The sequence below is a fragment of the Trichechus manatus genome, unplaced genomic scaffold, assembly GCF_000243295.1.
Source record: "Trichechus manatus latirostris isolate Lorelei unplaced genomic scaffold, TriManLat1.0 scaffold00455, whole genome shotgun sequence".
NCBI classification, from domain to species: Eukaryota; Metazoa; Chordata; class Mammalia; order Sirenia; family Trichechidae; genus Trichechus; species Trichechus manatus.
Window position 1 is genome coordinate 1 of NW_004444391.1, and position 21,200 is coordinate 21,200.

General features: G+C 42.6%; 2 protein-coding genes across 2 annotated transcripts in view; one reads left to right on the plus strand and one right to left on the minus strand.

The window, feature by feature from the left end:
- Positions 1–9,038: 9,038 nt before the first annotated feature.
- LOC101345015 (boLa class II histocompatibility antigen, DQB*0101 beta chain-like) lies at positions 9,039–18,270 on the plus strand. The gene is made up of 6 exons (XM_023725835.1): positions 9,039–9,258; positions 10,838–11,107; positions 15,886–16,167; positions 16,675–16,785; positions 17,258–17,281; positions 17,915–18,270. Exons 1-6 carry the CDS (start codon positions 9,150–9,152, stop codon positions 17,926–17,928), a joined length of 810 nt encoding a protein of 269 aa, XP_023581603.1. The 5' UTR covers positions 9,039–9,149; the 3' UTR covers positions 17,929–18,270.
- Positions 18,271–19,959: 1,689 nt separating this feature from the next.
- LOC101345267 (HLA class II histocompatibility antigen, DQ alpha 2 chain-like) overlaps positions 19,960–21,200 on the minus strand; it is a 25,867-nt gene continuing 24,626 nt past the window's right edge. The window contains exon 5 of the mRNA XM_023725836.1: positions 19,960–20,267. The gene's annotated coding sequence lies outside the window, so the exon portion shown is untranslated. The remainder of the gene's footprint in view (positions 20,268–21,200) is intronic.

Sequence of the window (21,200 nt, forward strand, 5' to 3'; positions counted from 1 at the left end):
AGACTAGAAGGAAACCCTGGTGGTGTAGTGGTTAAGAGCTATGGCTGCTAACCAAAAGGTCAGCAGTTCAAATTCACCGGGTGTTCCTTGGAAAATCTATTTGCAGTTCTACTCTGTCCTATAGGGTCACTGTGAGTTGGAATTGACTTGATGGCAATGGGTTTTATAGACTAGAAAGAGTGGGAAACCATTATCACTTCTAGACCTAAAAGGACAAGGAGAGCTGGCAAGATCTATAGTTTGGAGGGCCCAGCCACTGCCAGAAAAATTGTGAACCATAGCAGGGAAAGGAGTAGGAATATACACCATGACTGTGCTCTCCTCCAATCCTCCAATCTCCTGCTGGTACCTCCCACTGGCTGAACCCAACCAGAAGCCAATTAGAAAGGCTAACCTACTGAAAGAGCCCTTAGCTTGGCCTTTGTTGAACAAAACAGGGCTGATAATGTCAGAGACTTCATTTGACCAGGCAAACTGAGAATAACCAGCACTCTTTGTGACCACATGGGGAACCAACTTTAGGATTATGCCAATGTTGTGGACAAAAGAGCAGAGAGTTAGAAATGAATCTGTGGTGACATGTATACAACCTGAATCAATCAACTTTAAAGAGTGTCCTCTTCCTGGGCTTTCTGTTTTGAAACGTAATAACTGTCCTTAATGTATGAACCAGTCTCGATGACTTTGTTACATGGAGTTAAGACATACTATCTAACATTAGAATACCTTGTCTATTGCTCGTGCATAATTATGTAACACATAACACGTAATTATGTAACATATTCCCTTCCCCTTGAATCTCTTTGCTTTACCATCTTGATCAACCACAATCAGATCTTTTGCTGAAGTTCTCAGGCGTATATGGAAGGTGCACATATCACAATGAAATGTAAAATGTTGAAATTGCACATTAGATTTTTTTTTTTTGTCTTAATTCATCTTAGATTTTTCATGAATTACTCCACTACTTAGGGCACATTGCCTTCTTTCAATTTATCATTTCTCTTTCTCCTTCTCCCCCTCCATACATTTCATCTTTCATCACTAGATTGAAAATTAAATCCTATATTATTAACCAGAGAATGCATACCATACTCCTATGGGACAGATGGACACATGGGGGTCTTTATGGGCAAAATTCACTCTTATTAGAAGGTAATTGTGATCATAACTGATATTTTTGTTAACCAAAACCAAATATTATATGCAAGATTGTCTTACATAGTGCATATTGTAAGGATTATCTCTAATTCTTACAATAACTATGCAAAAAAGATGTTATGTTACCTGCTTTGTAATGAGGAAAATTGTGACTCAGAGATGTTCATTTGCCCTAAAAACTTGGTTGATGAAACATACATTCAAATGTAAGTATGTGACACCAAAGCATATTCTTTTTTGTCTATATCATAAGGCATCTCTTTTACTTTAAATATTTCATTTGTCTATTTTCTCTAAAGAGAGTCTAACTCACTGAAAGGATATGTTGTAGACAAGAACCGCTAGTTTGTTTTTCTTTTTTTTGCCAGTGCTCAGTGGTTCAGAACAACACTGTAGTTTCATTATACAAGATGAATACTGAATGAGAGAGGGAATACTGGAACTTTAACAGACTATCTTAAGTCAGATATCGTCACTTTCACATGTGGGACTCATATTCAGAATAATAAGATCTTAGCCTGGCTTCGTAGTCTTTTTCAAGTAAAATTATGAGAGGAGGTGAAAGTAATGATGAATATAGTATAACATCCAGCTCAGAACAGAATTTAGGACAATTTCTAGGTCCATGGTTCCTAACAATATTATACACGTCCCCATTTGAAGATATAAGATTATCCTTCCACAAAATATTATTGCTGATGTGCTGTTGTACATAAACCATGACCTAGGATGTGAGTTTAAGTGGAGCTGGAATATCTTTTATACAGCCAGGTATTAGAGCGTCTTTTCACTGTCTAAGCACATGCAGAAGAAGGAGATACTATAAAGATCTCATAGAGAGATGTTTGTTTAAGTTTTTTTTTTTTTTTTTTCTGGAGACAAAGGAACATGTTGACCACAGAGAGCTAGAAGCTGGGGGAGGAGTGGTCTCTGGAAATATCCCAGGTATCCCCAGGGAAGCAGAGATGGGAGAAAAAAAAACAGAGATGAGCAGGAAAGAGTGACATATATAGGTGAACTCCAAGTGGTTAAATCACTAGTGGCTCTACTGACTTGGGGGAATGGATGAAGAGACTGGCAGGATGAAGGAACATGAAGGAATTGATCTGGGAAAAAGCTCATTTATACAGTAAGCTTATAGTAGATAACCTGAGTTTCAGTCTCACTCTTCTGAGGATGTTTCCTTGCAACAGGAGGAATTATGAAAATGATGATTTCTGGGCTCCTATCCCAGGGTTACCAATTTTCCCTCAAACTTTTCCAATTTGTATCACCTGACACAAATTGACATTGTGTCACCTGCTTTCCTATTTACCTTCCAAAGCTTTTCTCATAGTCCTGGCCCATTCACCCTCCAGCATCCTCTAAGTCCTTACTTGACTTCCACTATGGAGTTTTTCCCATAACCCCTTGGTTTGAGGAGGCACTGTCCAAGCACAGGCCCTGGGTGATAAGGAAAGTTACCCCACAATGCCCTTATCAGTCTCTGAAGACAATGCCCTTTCTCTTCTCTGAAAATGGGTTGGCATCATGTGTTTTTGGAAAAGAGAAGTATTGGGATAAGAAAGATAGAGGATCTAGTGGGGAGTGGCAATGCAGAAAGGCACCATTAATCAGAAGGATGGGAGGTTGGGGTGTGTGTAGCGTTGAAACATTCAGCCGCAATGTCCACATTGGTCTTTGAAAGAGCAGTGTTTCTTAGCACTCCAAAGGGGTCCTGTCAATCTCAGGTTGCTCCTACCCAGTCTTTTTTCTCAGTTTCATGAAGAACTCCTCTGACTCAAAATTGTAGGGCAACCAGTCTAAAGAGCGTGCCATAGTGCTTATGTGGTCAGCTGCTGCATGAAGATGGCAGATATGGAAACAGGAGAGGACAAGCAAGACAAAGGAGGGTGGATCTGACAATGCGCATGTACACTAATTGAAAACCAAACCAAGAAATGGAACCAATGCTTGAAAGAGCCTGGGTACAACATCCCAACTCCTTTTCTCTTTATCTTAATTTTGCCAGGTGTGTGGGTTTTTCATTGGAGAATGTGATATTTGAGCATTCTGTTCTGGAAACAAGAAGTGGATAAAAATGACTTGTAGGTGAAGTTTCCTGCTCACTCTCAAGGACTGTGTCTTAAGGATTGGCCAGTTAATTTGCCAATCCACTGAATGGCTAATTCACGGTGATTGGCCCAAGCATCAGTGTGCTGAATTATCTACTGACAGATATAGTAAGTTTACTAATCTACCGATTTTTGTTTGAAGAATAGATTTCTTGAACTTATTTATTGCTTTTCTAATGATATTAGCAAAAATATCATCACTTCAGGTAGAAAATTTTCAGTTCATATTTATATTTGACAGTATTTTTTTCCAGAAATTTTAGTATTTTAGGTTTTTTTTTTTGCCAATTTCTCTGAAGGACAATTCACAAAATTTATCAAATTCAAGAGAACACATTTTTTAAAAATGTAAATGTTTATTTTGGTTTTTATTAAAATCATTTTTAGAACAATCTCTGAAATTTTCTATGAAGTGTAGTTGACCATTTTTTATCTTCATAAATGCATTTGTTATGAAGCTTCATGGCAACTGGGAGCTGTTTTCTGGCAGAAGGATGGAGTGACATCTGTACATGCACATGGTACATAACAGAACCTGGGCTGCTGCTCCTAGAAAACAAGAGATGGAGGGTTACGGGAGAGCCAGGAGGCCCCAGAAACTTGGAGGCCTGTGATTCACAGCCTTCTAATACATTTCCAAACCAAATCATCAAATATGAATTGCTATAAACTTTAGATATAGAAAAGACATGAATTTAGGGTAAATTAGTAATTTTGGTAAATTTAGGAAATCAGTCCTTGGCAAATTGGTTCTTCAGTGAACTGGATTGGGTTTATCAAATCGACCTGGATCCTTTTTGGATCCCATAAAGAAGAGGGTCTTTACAGACCTTCCTAAAATTCCCTTTACACTGCTTCCAAGGTGACTTTATGAATGGAAAAGCCTGTCAGCTCTCTCGTCTTAAATTCCCTGTATCGTTTCTCCTTCTGTAGTGAAGAAGACCCAGGCAACTTTCAACTGTATCCTCATCCACTTGACAAAGACAAAGATACCTGAATTCCACCCTCTAATCACGCAAACCACATGCTCTGGGTGATCCTCTTAGTCTTGCCAGACTTCCCTGTCTGCATTCAGGTGTCCACCTTTGCCTGGACCTAAGGTAGCCCTTCATCTGCCTTTATCTACTAAGCCATCACCTCCTCTGAGAAGCACGCCCGCAAAGCCTGACTTTCACCTCATCATGATTTCTAGCATTAATTCCCCATTTTCTTCATCTTGAGAAATTATTATTTATAAATTAATACAGTCAATAATAATCTACTAATCCTATGTTGCCAATTCTTGCTAAGAGAAAATAAAACAACTGAAGGAATGGTCATCACTATCATTTTATAGCTTTAAGTGTTCTGTGAGCCTTCAAAACTTCTCAGTCATGTCTCTAGTCAGCAATATTTGACATTACCTTTACTGATGGTTACAAATTTTTGTTCTTTTCTTATTTCTCCACATATCTATCTCCCCTCCAATATGTAAACTCCTTGAAGGTAGAGACTAGTATTGTCATCTTTGAAATCCAGGATCTTAAACATATAGGTATACAAAAATATTGTTAATATCCTCTGGGATGTGCTGGTCCTTTGGGAAGGACCACATAGATGTGTCAGAGCTTAGACACAGGGAGCCCCTGATAGTGAGGGTGCAGAATGCAGGGCACTCAGGCATGTGGCACAGGGCGTGGCTTTTACAATTAGCAGAAGCTACAACAAGGAGCAACTTCCTCTACTTCAAATCAACATACATGAAATAATGACCCCAGACTTTCTTCCCTTATCACGTATGTAGCTCACAAAGTTTCATTCATTTTCCTTCTCTTTCATAAATTTGTATTAAGACTCTGTTTTGCACTCATGTTTCCATATTTGTGAGCCTTCAAAGAGGAGGACTAGGTTCTGAGATCTGAAATGATAGTTACAGTCACAGTAGCTCTGTGGAGGTGGTAGTTTCAGAGGGAAACTGCAGTGGATTCATGACCGAACACATTTAATGTATTTTCCCTTTTCTCTCTCCCTCCGTAATGATGAGGTAAGAGTGGAGATTGAAAGCACAATGATTCCATCATCTGAAAAGAGATGGGAAGAAATAAGAAGGGTTTCCTATTTTGGTTAATGATATTCAGAAAGATGAATTCACAGCTATTATATTAAAACATAATGTGTATGTAGCTCACCATAGATTGCACAGGCTTTTTACAAATTATATCTGCAGTTAATGACAGCACTGCTGTGAGGTGTTTATTCTTCTTTACAGACAAGGGAAACTAAGTCTTCCAGAGCTGAAATGATTTATCCCAGGTTACTCTACTACTGATTTGACTTTCTTCAGATTATCTAAATTGTTATTTTAAAGATAAAATATATATAAAATATATATATATATTATATATGTAAAAATATATATATAAAATGTAAATGTTATATAAAAAATATATATAAAAAGATAAAGCTTGGTGCAGAAAAAAAAGAGCTAATTTACATATGGCATGGAAAATTCAAGGGCTTACATAGGGGAAATTTGTAAACAGATTTAAAAAGATTTAGGGAAAATTTAGAGGTAATTGATCAATTTTTATTGTAGGAAAATAATATTCTAAGAAGAGCATTTCTAATTATATTACAACCGGCATTAAGGAAGCTACAGAACTATTCAGTATATACAATTTTCTTAAATTTTGTCTTGAACATGTAATAGGGTCCTGAATGGCCCTTCTGGTGACAGGGTGATTCCTATGTTCACATTTAACCCCACTGACAAAGCACAGATTTCAAGAGATGGCGAGTAAGGTGTTGGTATCTCCCTGAGTTTCCAAAAGATTATGTCCACAACTTATACCTTTCACCTTGACAGAACAGGGATGTCCCCTGAGGAATGTCTACTTCTATATGTCTACTACTGCTGTAATCCTAATCCATACTAATAATCGTTTCTTTATCCTGTCTTTATGGATTGAATTCTGTCCCTCTAAAAAGATATGGTGAAGTTCTAACCCCGGGTATATGTGAAAACGACTTTGTTTGCAAATATCTATTGCTGTCAAGTCGATTTGTACTCATAGTGACACTTCAGGACAGAGTAGAACTCCAGAGCATTTCCAAGGCTGTAATCTTTAGAGATGCACAGTGCCACATCTTTCTCCCACAGAGTGGCTGATGGGTTCAAACCACTAACCTTTTGGTTAGCAGCCAAGTGCTGCCACCAGGACAGAGTCTTTGAAGGTATTATCAGTTAACATGAAGTCATACTGGAGAAGGGTAGGTCATAAGCCTATATGACTAGTATCCTTATAAAAGAGGAGAAGATACACAGAAACAGAAGGTGGGAAGACAGTTATGTGACGATGCATCTACAACCCAGGGAATGAATGCCTGGTGCTATCAGAAGTAATGCTAGCGAATGAGTGCCTGGTCAGTGGCATCGCTATAGGGGTGCAGGGGGTGCAGACTGCATCAGGTGACACTGTCAGAGGGGGTGACACCAAAATGACTGTCTATAAAATTTTTGTGCAGTGTTTCAGCAGAAATTTAGTATTTTTAATAAAAATATCCCTGTAGTTAGTTATAAGAACAAAAACATTTTTCGTAAGTCCAGCTTACATCTATCAATGTATATACCTACAAGACTAAAACTCTATTCGAATTTACTTTTTGAACCTTCTAATATCCTCCAGTCAGAGCTGTCATTATTACCCACTACAATGATGCTTTCAATCATGTGGTGTGGTCTGCATGCACTATAAATGTGTGCTATTGTTTTCCTTGCTGCTGGTACGTTTACAGCCACTGATTTTGTCAAATTTTCTCGTGTTTTAGCTACAATAGCATGGTAATTAGTATTTGTGAACCTATATCAATAACTTTTTTGAGAATGAAGTAGTAATTAAAAGAAAAGAATAAAAAACATCAAAAAATGTTTCCGCTCAGTTACTTATGTTGTTATTCAATGCAGGAAGATTTTACAAAAGAATTTTGTTGTTAGTGTTCATATAAGAAATATTACATTTAAGAAATTTACAATTATATCACATAATATTCTATGATTAAAATTGATAATAAACTTACATGTATAAGAATTATTGATTATACAACTCTTGGCCATTATATTCAGTAATATACAGGAATTACGATTTACGAGTAACCTTAGCACAAAAAACATTACGAAGGATTCTGTATGGTCTAGTATGGGAGGAGGTCCATGGAGAGGGTGACACCATGAGTTACTGAAATGGGTGAATCCACGCTAGTGATGCCACTGTGCCTGGTGCTATCAGAAGTTGGAAGAGAGAAAGTAGGATCATCACCTACAGACTGTGGCCCTGCTGACAGCCTGGATTTGGGGTTCTAGTCTCCAGAACTCTGAGACAATAAATATCTGTTCTTATAAGCCATCCAGTTTGTGGTATTTTGTTACAGCAGCCTTAGGAAACTAATATACTTGTCTACCCACATGGGACACACACTGCCCTCATCGTAAATAGTCTGCCTCCACTGTGGCCCAGCAGGTGATTCAGGTGAGGCACCCCTGAATCAGGATGTTTGTCTGAGTCAGTTTCCTCTCAGGCCAGCCTAGAAGTGGCTGCCCTGAGTAACGTAGCGGTGATGTGGACAGTGTGGAGAACTCTAGAGAATGCCGGGTCAGGTGGAAGCAGCTGGCAGAAACCCAAACAAGAGCTGGTCAGGTGAGGTTTTAGCCAATCAGAAAAAGGGTTCTAAGCTGACAGGTTTGTTGCCAGTTGAAAAGTCTGTGTGAAGAAGCCTGTGAGATTGGGAAACCCCCAGATCTGAGACAGCCTATACTGCACAGCTCCAAAATAGAACTGAGGGAAATTTCCTCTTTTGCACAGGAGGGAGGGGATGGGCAGAGGCCTCTGTTTTACTCTGAGAGACCCTGGGGTGGGGGCTGAGGGTGTTGAGGGCACCTTCGAGGTCCTTCTTTGACCATTATTCCCTGCCTCTAGCCCCATTCTCAGTCTGAGTTTGATGTTCCTCCTTTATGCTTCCATTGCACCAAGGGAGACCCTCCTCATTCTGGGGTTACCTGGATCCTGAGTACACCACTGTCGGTGGAAGCCAGGTGACAAGTTTTCCTTACCCCTGGAGCTCTAGAGCTATACACCTAGTATGGAATACTGGAATAAATCAATATCTTCATGTGCCACTAAAGCAAACTTGTTGTTGCTTCTTCCTGATTTCTTTTTACCAGGTAAATTCCTCAGTCTCTGCTTTTAGATCCTGTCTTCTATTTTAAAAGAACCTAAAATACAGGAAATAGAGTGAGGGAGGGCTGCAGGGGGACTATCATAAACCACATAGTAGTGCAACTGCAGCTAAAATCCATTTCCCTGCAAGAACTGCTCTTCCCACCACAACTTAAGGCCCCTCAGAGTATCTAAGAGCAGTGGACATCTCTGTGACAGTAATCTTCTCTGCCCTAAAATATGGTCCCTACTTATTTTTCCATACTAAAAACCCCACATATAAGAAGAAGATGTTTTAAGTAACTATCACAGGGATGTCTACTCTTGAAGGACTCTTCCATTTTGGTTACTTAAACCCCTAAAATATTCAATCTCCAGATCCACATAGGCATTTTCTATAATTGTGAGAAACTCTTGACCTCAAGCGTTCCTTTATCCAGTGCAATTTGATGAAGACACAGTGCCAGGCATGGAATTGAGAACCTTCATAGAAAGTGTCTGCCTGGAGACAGATGAGTTACTTCAACTCCAGTGCCGATTGGTTAGTTTCGTTGGGACTCTCCAATCTTAAGGAGCATGGAAGCATTCACAGGTTTTTACTCTCAGAGGTGCGTATATCAGATCCCTCGTATGTGTGTGAGCTGTGTTGACTACCATTACTCATTTTCCCTTGTTCTCAATTATGTCTGAGAAGATGGCTCTGCAGATCCCCAGAGGCCTTTGGACAGCAGCTGTGATGGTCATGCTGATGCTGCTGAGCATCCCGAAGGCTGAGGGCAGAGACTCTCCACGTAAGTGCCAGGCAGCTGCTCTTCAGAGCCACCACTGTGGGGAACAGGCTCTGAGGGACCCTTGGGCTGGGATGTGGGGTTGATGATATCTATGATCTGGGAACACAGTCTTTTATTACATATTTCTTATTTGGGGGAAAGAGGGCTATTCTACATTCTTATTTCCACTTTCTAATAATGGGGTGAAGACAATCCCCATCCCAGGGGCTCAAGCCTGGAGATGTTACAAAGGGAAGGAGGAGACAAAGTGTATATGTATACCAGTCACAGGACAAAGTGGGCATGAGGCCATTTTTCACAGTATGATTTCCTCCAAAGAAGAGACAGCAGGATTTGTCATTTCAGAATCCCCTGATTATGAGTTGGGTAATGAAGGGCAATAATGGTCTCTAGTGTCAGTATTTGAGGAAAAACACTGTACATTCCTGACTAGGAGTGTAGGGTTCATGGAGGCAAACTCTTGGTATTTGAGTGAAGTCGACTGGGTGACCACAGACAGGGAGTCTTATCTTCAAGTTTCACTGATTTATGGTCAGAGACTTGAGTGGGTGGGAATCAGAGATCGGAGTCGACGGCGGATTGAATTTAGGAGAAAAGAGACCATATAGAAGGGAAGTAATATATATTGAGTAACCACTCATTTCAAACTCAGGATTAATATCTTCATATAAATTCTCCCTCGATCTTTCTAGCACGTCTATGTGTAGGTATTATGACTCCTTTTACACAGTTATACTTGATATGAATACTCTATTAAGTAACCTGCCCAAGCTAGTAATTGACACAGCTTAACGGGACTCCAGTTTATCTATTTCAAAAGCTTGTGCTCTTCGCATGAATAAAATGTACCTTTCTACAAGAGCGGTCTCTGTCCCTTCTGACCACATGGGAGTGAAGGAACCTCACACTGTGGTTGGGTGGGGGTGGAAGCAACCCAGAGTAACAGAGGCCTGAGAAAGAAGGCACTACGCCCAGGGATCACAGGAATGTGCTTGGCAAGATGAGGACAAGCTTAACGTTAAACTCGAGACCTTTCTTTTGGTCTTCCTCGTCATTCTCTTGAGCTCTCTGGCTTATGTGGATACTTGTTTACCTTTGAGGTTTCCAGGAGTTCTATGGAAAATGGGATTTCATGTGAGAATGTTCTGATCCCTCTAAGTACAGGGACAATATAAATAAACCTGGCTGCCCTCTTTATTCAGTTATAGGTTCATGCAGGGAACCGGGATCCCCGGGCTTGCTCTTATGGATCGGGCTTTGCTCCCTGCCCTCCCTATTTGAAGGCAGACTCTGGAAACCCTCAGAGTTGGGCGGGTGGGGCGGGGGGTGGGGGGATGGCCGCCCTGAGGACCCCGGATTCTGGAGGCGCAGGGCTTGATTGGGTTTGAGACCAGGGAGGAGTCCGCGCCCAAGGCTCCTCCAAAGCGGGAACCTGAGGTCGCGCGGCCCCGTTTTAGGTTTATTCAGTCAAAGTGGCCTTAGCCCCTACAATGCCTGTTCTAGCACCACGGCTGGTGCGTTGGGGCGTCGGGCTGAGGCCGGGCTGAGGCTTGACTGACCAGCCGGTGATTCACCGCAGAGGATTTCGTGGTCCAGGATAAGTTCCTGTGCTACTTCACCAACGGGACGGAGCGGGTGCGGCTTGTGCACAGAGACATCTATAACCGGGAGGAGATCGCGCGCTTCGACAGCGACGTGGGGAACTACGTGGCGCTGACGCCGCTGGGGCGGCCGGACGCCGAGTACTGGAACAGCCAGAAGGACATCCTGGAGGAGAAGCGGGCCTATGTGGACACGGTGTGCAGACACAACTACCGGATTGAGGAGCGCTTCACGGTGCAGCGGCGAGGTGAGCGCCCAGCTTCCGCCCGCGCGGGGCCCACCCTGGGCCGGGGGTTGAGTCTCCAGGAGTCGTTGGGAGCCGCCAGAGGGAGCGAGAGAGGCGGGGTCGGGCCCCGAGGGTGGGGGTGGGGGTGAGGGGCTTGGACGCAGGTCCCAAGACCACAGAGGGGACAGGAAGGTGGGGTGAGTCCTGGGGCAGGGGACCGAGGGGAGACGAGGGAGGAGGACATCAGCAACCCTTGAGTGTCACCTCAGAGGAGGGCAAGGCCTGTCCATCTGATCCCAGCCTGCCTGGTAGTTCTAGTCCTCTGCTATTTTTTCCACTAATTCTGTAAAATCTAGCTTCGTGCCTTACTGTGTGTTTGCCTCCTTGGTTCTTACCTTTGCGTACGCGGTTTCTTTTGCCGAGAATGCCTTCCCTTCTCCCGCTTCTGGTCCTACTGTGAACTATCTCAGAAACGCCTGTCTTCAGAGCTAGTACCTCTGTGAAGCTTAACAAGCTCAGCTTGGTGGAGTCGGGGATGCCGTACAGCTTTTCATGACACTTCATGGCATATATTTTGACTTTTTTAACCCCCCACTTAAAAAAAAAAATATTGTGCTTTAGGTGAAAGTTTGCGGAGCTAATTAGTTTCTCATTAAATAATTAATACAGAAATTGTTTTGTGACATTGGTTGCCAACCCCAGGATGTGACAACACTCCCCTTCTCCACCCAGGCTTCCCTGTTTCCATTCCTCCAGTTTACTTGTCCCTTCATGCCTTCTTGTCTTTGCTTTTGGGCTGGTGTGCCCATTTAGTCTCGTATACATGATTGAAATACGAAGCACATTTCTCATGTGTGTTATTGTTTGCCCCATGGACCCATCTGTTTTTTGGCTGAAGTAAGAACTTCGGGAGTGACTTCAGTACTAAGTTAAAAGGGTGTCCGGGGACCCCGGACTTCTTTTATGAATTTTAATTTCGTTCTACATGTTTCTCCCACTGTGTTCGGCATTCTCTGTTGTGATCCCTGTTAGAGCAGACGATGGTAGTAATCAGGCACCACCTAGTTGTTCTGGCCTAGTTTGGTGGAGGTTGTGGTAGTTGTGGTCCATTAGTCCTTTGGACTAATCTTTTCTTTGTGTCTTTGGCTTTTTTCATTCTCCTTTGTTCCAGCTGGGATGGGACCAGTAGATGTATCTTAAATACCTGCTCCCAGGCTTTTAAGCCCCCAGATACTACTCACCACAGTCAGATGTAGAACATTGTCATTATAAACTATTTTGACTTTTTGCTTTCAACTCATTATTCATTTTAATTCTGTTTTCTTAAGTGGCTATCACTAGTCCTGGAGCTCCTTGAGGGGAAGGACTGTTGAAGGACTGTCTTAATTTACAGTTGTATACCTGGTGTCTGATCCATTGCCTGGCACATAGTATGAGCTCAATAAATGTTAAAGAATGATGAGACTGGAGGGATCCTGGAAGACATGGCCCTGGGACTGTGTGTTAGCCCAAAACTAAAACCATTCCTGAGGCCAACTCTTCAGACAAAGATTAGACTGGACTATGGGACATAAAATGATACTGGTGAAGAGTATGCTTCTTAGCTCAAGTAGATATATGAGACCAAATGGGCAACTCCTGTCCAGAGCCAAGATGAGAAGGCAGAGAGGGTCAGGAGCTGGTTCAATGGACATGGGAAATCCAGGGTGGAAAGGAAAAGTGTACTGTCACAGTATAGGGGAGCAACTAGGGTCACAAAACAATGTACGTATAAATTTTTGTATGTGAGACTAACTTGAAATTGTAAACTTTCACTTAAAACACAACAAAAAAAAAATGTTAGAAAAAATGTTTGTTAAAGAATGAATAATGAATAAATACCCATCCACCTAGGTTCAAGAGAAAACAGATGGCTAAATAAAGCCTTAAGTGCTGATTTCATTAATTATTCTTTACTATTTTGCTTAACATTTTACATTTTAAAATAAACTCTTATTGATGTGGATCCAAAGAATTTAGAATTTGTGAATGTACAGTCTGAGGAAAAAAGTCTTTACTAAGAATAAAAATAGCACTTCAGGGGTGTTGGAAGGCAGATTTTTACTTTCTTAGAAAAGCTCCAACAAGTGGTATAATGGAGAGGTGGAGCCTTGGAGTAAATAAATCCAAATCATTACATTATTGAATAAAAATTGCTACAGGTTCCCTTGGCCTAGGCCTCCCCTCTTTCCCCCTGACATCACCATCTACCTCAGGGGAAGAAATTCTGAAAGATAAGCATACCCATTTTATAAGTACCTATTCTAGACAATTACCTTACTAAACACTATCTATATTATGTTATTTAATTTCATAACTACCTTGTGAGCTGGGATTAGTATCGCCACTTATGGATGCTGATATTGGTACATAACACTCTCTTGCCTGTTTCTGGCCCACATTCTAATGCCACCTGGCACTTATATTTTTGTTATTTCAGTTCTTTTCCATTAAAATTATCTTAACAGTTTTCTTTGAACTTGTGTCCTGTATTTTTACTCCCAATCTGTTTTAGGTGAACAGACAGTAGGAGTCCACATAGTCGGCCATGATTTCTCACGTTACATTCTCATTAGCCCAGGACAACCTCTGCAAGAGCCTCAGAATATTTTCTGATTTCAGAACATAGAAGTAATTCTTAATAGCAAGGGGATAGGATAGGGTACCAAAAACCAAACCTGTGGCCGCTGAGTTGATTCCGACTCATAGTGACCTACAGGACAGAGGAGAACTGCCCCATAGGGTTTCCAAGGAGTGGCTGGTAGATCCGAACTGCTGACCAGTCAGCAGCAGAGCTCTTAACCAGTATACTACCAGGGCCTCTAGGATGGGGTACCTGTTGCAGTCCAGTGGATTCCGGCTCATAACAACAGGATAACACGTTGCCGTTGAGTCGATAGGCAGCTAATAATTAAACTCACTTGAATTTTAATAAGAAAATTAGGGAATATACTATATCACCAAGTAAATAAAGCATATATTAAATATTTACTATAGCTTCACACCAAAAGGAGACCTGGTGGTGCAGTGGTTAAAGCACTGGGTCAGCAGCTGAAACCCACCAGCCGCTCCGCAGGAGAAAGAGGTGGCAGTCAGCTTCCGTAAAGATTTACAGCCTTGGAAACCCTGTGGGGCAGTTCTCCTCTGTCCTGTAGGGTTGCTATGAGTCAGATTTGACTCAACAGCAGCGGGTTTGGTTTGGTTTTTGTTTTTCACAACAAAGGACTAAAGAGGTACAATAAAATATTTTGAGAGGTAAATACGTAGGGAAAGGTGTGTCATATTTGATAATGAATAGCAGTCTGAGAAGATAAAGGACTTGAGGAATGGACAAGCATGACGTTTTATCAGTGTTATTTATTTTCAGAGGTCCCCAACTTTTCCTTCAGAACATCCAAACTTTTGAAGTAGTATATTAATTTGTCTGTCTCTGTAATTAGATCTCAAGTTCTACAAAAGCAGGGACCGTAGTCTGTTGTTACCTTTGGATTCCTAGTGCTTGTCAAATACATATTTGCTGAATGAAGTAATAAATAATGAATGAATAAAATAACATATAGGTGGCATTTCTGATGTGGAGATGGAAGATTATGGATTTAGTAATACAATTTTTTTCAGGGGAGTTCACCATAGACGGTGTGTGAGCTAAGGTTAGGCTGAAAGTTGAAAGGGATGCAGTGTTGACTGGCAACACTTAAGAAGCTCTTGTTCTCAAATTTTGCTGATATTACAGGCTGAGAGTTACAGAATAGAGCCTGCTTGAGAAGCATTGCTCTGTGGAAGGCTACAATGGTCCCTGTTGTTCTCCTGTTGACCAGACATAGAAATGTCTGTACATTCTTAATTGTCAGTCCATGGTACTATTCATGGGGCCACGGCCAGTGTTGATGGTCTTGCACCAGCAGATGAAAGTCTTATTGTTGTTGCTGTTGAGTGTTGTGGAATTGTTTTCAATTCATAGCAACTGCATGTGACAGAGTAGACCTGCCCCATAGGGTTATCTTCGCTGTAATCTTTATGGAAGCAGATTACCAGGTCTTTCTCCAGTGGAGCCACTGGGTGGCTTCAACTTTTTAGTTAGCAGCAGAGCACTTCTAAGCTGTTGTATTTTCTCTACTGTGGGGAGCAGCAGGACTAACAGAAAACAGTGTCACAATCCTAGAATGACTTACCAGCGACAGCCCTGATGATGACCTTCAGTAAACCCAAATACCAAACCCATTGCCATCAAATCAATCCCAGCTCCTGGCGACCTCATGCGTTACAGAGTAGAACTGCTCCATAGGGTTTTCTTGGCTATAATCTTTACAGAAGCAGATCACCAGACATTTCTTTCGTGGTTGTGCTGGGTGGGTTCGAACCACCAACCTCTAGTTCAGCAGCCGATGGCAAACTGCTTGCACCACCCAGAGACCTCAATAGGCATGGAAACAAAAGAGTCCAGGTTTATAATTGTTATTATTTTTAATTGTATGAATATTGACCTGTGTACTGTAGTACTTTATAACTCCAGAACGCTTCAATTTTATCAACAGAGTAACTTCCATAGAATGGTTATTATTTTTTGAGCCTCTGAAAAACAAACTGACTAATGGGTGATATCCAGCTAATAAGTGGAGGAGCTCAGATTCTAATCCAAGACTTGGAATCCAGGAATCTTTCTCCATTGGTACCAATGAGAGTCTTATCCCCTGGAGAGACTGGCTATGTGGTCTCACGTCTCACTCACTGTGCTTTTTTCTGTCTGTTACTTCCCTCAGTGGAGCCTGAAGTGACCATCTCTCTGGCCAAGACAGAGACCCTAAACCACCACAACCTGCTGATCTGCTCAGTGACAGATTTCTATCCAGGCCAAGTCAAAGTCCGGTGGTTTCGGAATGACCAGGAGGAAACAGCTGGCGTTGTGTCCACTCCCCTTATTAGGAATGGGGACTGGACCTTCCAGATCCTTGTGATGCTGGAAATGACTCCCCAGCGTGGAGATGTCTACACCTGCCGTGTAGAGCACCCCAGCCTCCGGAGCCCCATCACAGTGGAGTGGCGTAAGAGGCAGTTCGTTTCCTTTCACTGTGGGATCCACAAGACAGAGGGCAGAGCTCCCTCTTGCCCATCCCATCCCCTCTTATCCTGATGGCACTACTGAGCTGGGAATCACAGGAGATTAGAGCATCTCTTACTCCATGGCAAGAGCATCCAGAGAATCCTGATCTCACTGTCCTTCCAGGTGCACACTGTGGTCCTGGAACCCAGCCCTGATACTGCTTGGGATTTGAGTATTAAGGGTGGTTACTGTGATCTTAGGATCTAAGGTTATGGCTGTATCCCCGAGGAGCAAAGATTTGCTTCCCTCCTTCCCTCTCAACTGCCCACTGTGCCAAGGATCTATGGGCTGGTCCTTCCCTCCCCCAGGTATGGTCACAAGTGGAGAACTAGGCTCCCCTGGCACCTCCGTCTCCTGTACCATTTTCTCTTTTTTTGTTACTTCTCAAATTGGACACTATGGGATGTAAGGAAGGACAGACGTTAACACTCAGGTTTCTGCTCCCCAGGCGCGCAGTCTGAATCTGCCCAGAGCAAGATGCTGAGTGGTGTCGGAGGCTTTGTGCTGGGGCTGATCTTCCTTGGGCTGGGCCTTATCATCCATCATAGGAACCAGAAAGGTAAGGAGCTCTGGCGGGAACCAGGGAAGATAGCCTGTTCCTGAGACCCTGTTTTCAGGGAGGCCTCTGCCTTAGGTGTCACTCTTGTTCTTGATCCCGAAAGGAAAGAGGCTGGGCTGGTGGTGGAGAGAGATGGAGAACTCAGGGAGAGACATTGGAATCTGAGTTTACTAGTTGAAAGGTAGCTCCACCACAAATCTCACTGGTGGGGTTTATCCCAGGACTTCCTTACAGTTTGTCATTGTCTCACTGGCTCCTCTCTGAAAGCTTCCTCTATTAAGATGGTCAGAGCCTCAGCTTCCTTCTAGTGACAGCTTCTTTCACTTTAAGGGTTTTAGCTTAAGGCAGTTAATACCTCATGGTAAATGGGTCGGGGAGAGAATGTTACTCCCCAATATCATTTGGGGTGAGTGAGAGATTTTTTTCTTTTTTTTTGGTAATAAGACCTTTCTCTGTAACTTTCTTTTTGTAGGACCTCATGGAACTCCACCAACAGGTAACAAGTCTGCTCTGATCCAGTTGGGGGCAGGGAAGGAGGTATAAGAGGGAAGGGCATGCGGTGAGTGTGCCTGGGCTCAGTGGTCTAGGTTCATGATTCCCTGCTACAGGGATCAAGAGTTAGGATAGAAGTTTACCCAGTTTCTATAGGAAGCTCCAAATGTTGGTCCTTAGAACCAGGTCATAACTTTGGTGACTTTTTAAATGAAACTTGGAGCCAGAGTCCTATCTCAGGTGTTAAACACCAGAGTGATGCCCAATCTGTGCCATATATTGATGGCTACTGACCTTAGGCATTTACCAGTGACTGAAAGAGGCTACTGGTGGTGAACAGAAGGTGAGTTATTATCCAATTTGCTAAAAAGATTGAAACAATTATTTCCTAACCCTTCATATTCCCTGGAAGGGTAACAGCTGCCCCCCACACCTGCCTCTAACCCATCTCCTTAACCTGAAGTTCTGTGTTCACTTTAACTGATTTCCCCTTTACACAGATATTGGGGGAGGTATTGATGATATACCCTGGACCTAAGCTCTCTCTGCCTGATGCTGCAGGGACACTAAGGGAGGGCAAAAGGCATGTGTCCCTCAGGGAGCTTTGTTCTCATCATTCTCCCTCTGTCTTCTGCAGGGCTCCTGCACTGACTCCTGAGGATATTTTGACTGGGATTGCTTCTTGTTCTTCTGTAATGTCTGCCTCATCATTGCTCAGAGTCCTAGCCGCCTGAGTCTGCCTGGTCCCCCTAGGAGATCTGAGTCCTTCAGTGGTTCTGGCACAGCTGCCAGGTCACCTCCTATGACCCTTGCCCCAGGGACCTTGCTGTGTGCACTGACCCAGGAGCCTCTGCCCTGTGTGCTGCCAGCTACATCTCTGCAGACCCCATGGACTTTTCTGTTTCTGTTCCCCCCACAGACGGCTCAAGAGATACACAGTGAACCCATTTAACCCATTAAGCTTTTTTCACAATTAAACATAATTATGAATTATCTGTACTCTGAACTTCTTTAACTGGGCAGAGGCAGAAAACTACTGTAGGATGAAGGGAGCATATTGTGATGTGACCCATACCATTGCTGTTGAGTCGATTCTGACTCCTGGTGACCCTATGCGACAGAGTAGAACTGCCCCATAGGGTTTCCAAGGAGAGGCTGGTGGATTCGAACTGCTGACCTTTTGGATAGCAGCCAGCCTGTTAACCACTGTACCACCAGGGTACTGTGAGGTGACCCAGCCAACCTCAAAACCTGTTGCCAGAAGAAGGAGCTGCTTCTTGAAAGGAGGCTAGAAGCATCATGAGTGCCTTGTAAGGGTGGGCAGAGGACATAGAAAAGCAATTCAATATTTCTGTCCTTCATGGTTCTTTAGAATCAATGTTCAGTGCAATGGCTTTAGGGTATCCTGGCCTCCCTTCCACTGTGGTGAGTATTGTGCAAGTAAGCATGGTGGAATTGTTTGCAGGAAGATAGAGAGACTTCTGGTGTCACAGAGAACCAGACCAATGTTTCAGATATATCCTGGGAAGTCACATTGATCAAGGCCTATTTTTATTTTTGAAAAGTATAACCAGCAATAAGAATCTAATTCTTGATTCGGAATGATAAAAACCCAAGTCAAACTTATTTTGGTCACATAACAAGAAAGTCTAGGGATCACAGTGATTTCAGAAATGACTAGACCCAGGTATTCAGTGCAGTCTTCATCTCCTTTCTTTCTGCTGTGTCTCTATCTGTACACCTTTCTCTCTTTCTCCATGTCTCTCTTTGTCCTTGTATAATTCTCTAGTGTATCCCTGGATCTTTTTATATATCTCTCTCTGTCTCTGCACCTTTCTTAGTATTTTCTGCCTCTCTTTATCTCTGTGTTTCTTTTTACATCTCTCTGTATTTTCTCTATCTCTGTTTCTCATCACCTTACATCTTATCCTTGCTTCTGTGTGCATGTATCTTGTCTCTGCTGTGTGTCTCCAGAGTGTCTACCAGGGTTTGCACAGTTTTAAGGAAGATTCTGATTGGTCAAGTCTGGGTCACATTCACATCTCTCAAAAACATCACCCAGTACGTGGAATGCAGACAGCTGGCCTTATGTCCCCAGCCCATATTGGTAACGGGGACTGGACTTTCCAGATCCTCATGATGCAGAAATGACTCCCCAGCATGGGGATGTCTACTCCTGCTGCATGGGGCACCCCAGTCTCCGAAGCTCTCTCGCAGTGGAGTGGCATAAGGTGCAATTTGTTTCCTTTCACTGTGGGTCCCACAAGACAGGCAGAGTTCCCTCTGGTTCTAGAGTCCCTCATTAGGAGTGCTGAGTTACACTCAAACTATCCCTTGTTTCCTACACCATCATCTGATTGTGTAGGAATCCTCAGGGAACAGAGCTCGTCTTGTCTGTGGACATATTGACGTGTTGATTTCTGAGGACATTCTGTTCCCAGTTAGGAGTTCACACTACATACCATGGCTCCTTTGACATAGACCCAGCCCTGAAAGCTAGTCTGCAGCTCAGCCTCTGAATTTCCCTGTTAAGATAGGTGGGTGGAAGTCTATCTCTGAGGTTATGGAAGGACATGCTTCTGAGGAGCAGTCATCTTCCTCCTCTCTTTTCCTTCACCTACCCACTGGGCCTGAGGAGCCGTTGACAGGTCCTTCTTTCTCATGGAGGAGGTCAGAATAGAGAACTAGATTTCCTTGTGACTTTCATCTCCACAGGCTGCACTGGAGGTCATTACACAGGGACATTGTAGTTGTGGGAGCAGATATTGATACTTGAGCTTCTGCTCGCCAAGGTCATAATCTGAATTTTCCCAGAGCAAGATGCTGAGTGGAGTCAGAGGTTTTGTGCTGTAGTCTATCTTCCTTAGAGTGGGTGTTGTCATCCACCACAGGAGTCAAAAGGGTGCAACACTCTTCAGGGAATGGGGAGGATTTATACTGGATTGTCCAGGGAGCCCTCTGTCCTTAGATGTAGCTCTTTGCCTTTGACCCTGCAATGGAAGAGGGCGGGGATGGGGAATGAATCAGACACAGAATTTAGAGTGACATTGAGGTCTCATTTTCCTAGTTGAAATGTAAGTACTCTCATAGGGTGAATGGTAGAGTATATTTTAGGACAGTCTTTGTTCAACATTGTCACACTTGATCCATCCCAGAAGACTCCCTCTTAATTAGACAATCAGATTCACTTCTTCCCTTCCTTCCAGTGACAGTTTCATAGAAACAACAATTTGTACACCCATATTTCAGTGGTTAATGCAATCTTAAATTGATAATAAAATTAAAATAACAAGTACTGCATTTCCGAACAAGTTTGCTAACAAAAACATCTAAGTTTTATCAGGTATACAACTTGGAGATAAGTGTATGGGTGTACTAGAGAATAGCTTACAGTAATTGCAGAGACAGTGCTACAGCAAACCTGGAAGCCATTGCTGAGGTGATGGTATACAAGATGTTGGAAAGTTCATGACCTAACTCAGTTGAATGGCTGTAGAATAGAGCCCTTTTTATTGAGGTAAACCACTGAAATTTAATTTTTACTGAAGTTGTATGTGTTATTGCAACACAACTTTGCCTTTCTTGACTAGGATAAAGTGTTTAGCTAAATGAAGAGATTTCATAAGTTGAGTTAATGGAAGTTAAGAGACTGTGTATTCTTCTGAACATTTGTTTATTTTCTTCCATCTATATATATGTATTTCCAATGACTAGAACAGTGCTTCTTTAGTGGCTACTGTCCTGTTTCACATAGAATTTCCCCTCTAGGACTGAAGAATTTATTCCCTTAGTTGCAGAATGTTGCTGGCTGACAGCTCAGGGAATTGCCTTAGCTGAAGAGAGCTGTCTCACCCAATTTTACCTCACTTCCCAGGGGCATCTTACTTCCAGTGACTGGTCAATGATCCTGAACCCTTGCCCTA